The sequence below is a fragment of the Bactrocera latifrons genome, unplaced genomic scaffold (assembly GCF_001853355.1).
Source record: "Bactrocera latifrons isolate USDA-ARS-PBARC rearing strain unplaced genomic scaffold, ASM185335v1 scaffold_527, whole genome shotgun sequence".
Taxonomy (NCBI): domain Eukaryota; kingdom Metazoa; phylum Arthropoda; class Insecta; order Diptera; family Tephritidae; genus Bactrocera; species Bactrocera latifrons.
In genome coordinates, this window is record NW_017537187.1 from 145044 (window position 1) to 146261 (window position 1218).

General features: G+C 35.7%; 1 protein-coding gene across 1 annotated transcript; it reads left to right on the plus strand.

Annotated features, from left to right (window-relative positions):
* Positions 1–1205, plus strand: LOC108974084 (the record flags this gene model as incomplete). The annotated part of the gene is given in 1 exon segment (XM_018941700.1): positions 1–1205. A coding segment is annotated over 1 exon segment (411 nt), but the record flags the coding sequence as incomplete, so codon positions are not given.
* Positions 1206–1218: the final 13 nt, after the last annotated feature.

A 1218-nucleotide genomic window follows, 5' to 3' on the forward strand; every position in this document is an offset into this window, starting at 1 on the left:
TTGTCGCTTATGAGCGAAGAAGCTATCCAACAATTAATGAATTCTGTTGTTGATGATGATGATTCAGAAGATGATAAAAGCGTGAATGAAGAAGACTTTGACAGCGATGATAGCGCTCAAGAAGTTAACATGCAATTAGCAAATGAAGATTTTGAAGAAATCGATCATTATATTGAGCATTTATGTAATGCAAGTGCAATAGATCTTTTGTCATCGGCAATTAATATAAGTGTAGATGAACCCAATGAGTCTACCCCACCTTGTTCCGAGCAACCAAGTACCAGCAGTAACGCAATGAATATAACAACAAAACAGCCACCAAGGAGGAAAGAGCCCGATCACCGTTACCACAAATTGAAGAAGGTGAAGTTTCTATTCCATCTAACTCTGGTGGATTTTTTAGTTCTGTGAAGAATTGTACACCACAATCTTCACAGTTCAAAAATATAGTTTGAAAAAAAAAACTTGCAGCTACATCGGAAAGAAATTGTATTCAATGGTGAACAGAAATTACCACAAGCATTTAATGAATTGAATACTCCTTTTAAATGCTTTACATATTTTTTTACAAATAAATTGCTGGACGATATTGTGAAACAAATCTGTACTCTAATCAGCAAAACATAAACTCTGATTTCAATTTGACCAGACAAGATTTGAAAATTTACATTGGTATAATATTATATATGTCTGTGTTTCGCTGTCCAAATATTGAAAGTTATTGGTCGAAACACTCACTTGAATGTGTTAGAGTTGCGATGCCATCAAAACGATTTTATGAAATCAAGAAATACCTGCACTTCAATGACAGTTCGTATATGAAGAAAAAGGSTGAGGAAGGGTACGATCAGCTCTACAAAGTTCGTCCACTCATAGATACATTAAATGAACGCTTTAATTCTGTACCCAAATCACCAAGGCTATGTATTGACGAGCAAATGCCAGATAAACCTCACAAACATGGTGTTAAGCCTTTTGTGTTATGTGACTCGTATGTGTTTTCGTATATTTTTGAACTCTACAGAGGTGCTGGTGATAATGATGTTGTAGCAGATGCACCTGACTTGGGAGCATACTTGATAATTTCTATACGTCATTGGCATTGCTTGTTTATTTCCGAAGCAGAGGAATTTATGCACTTGGTACGGTTCGTGCCAATAGACTTCCAAATTGTAAGCTCTCAAAGGACATCGATGTAAAAAATAAAGAACGGGGCTA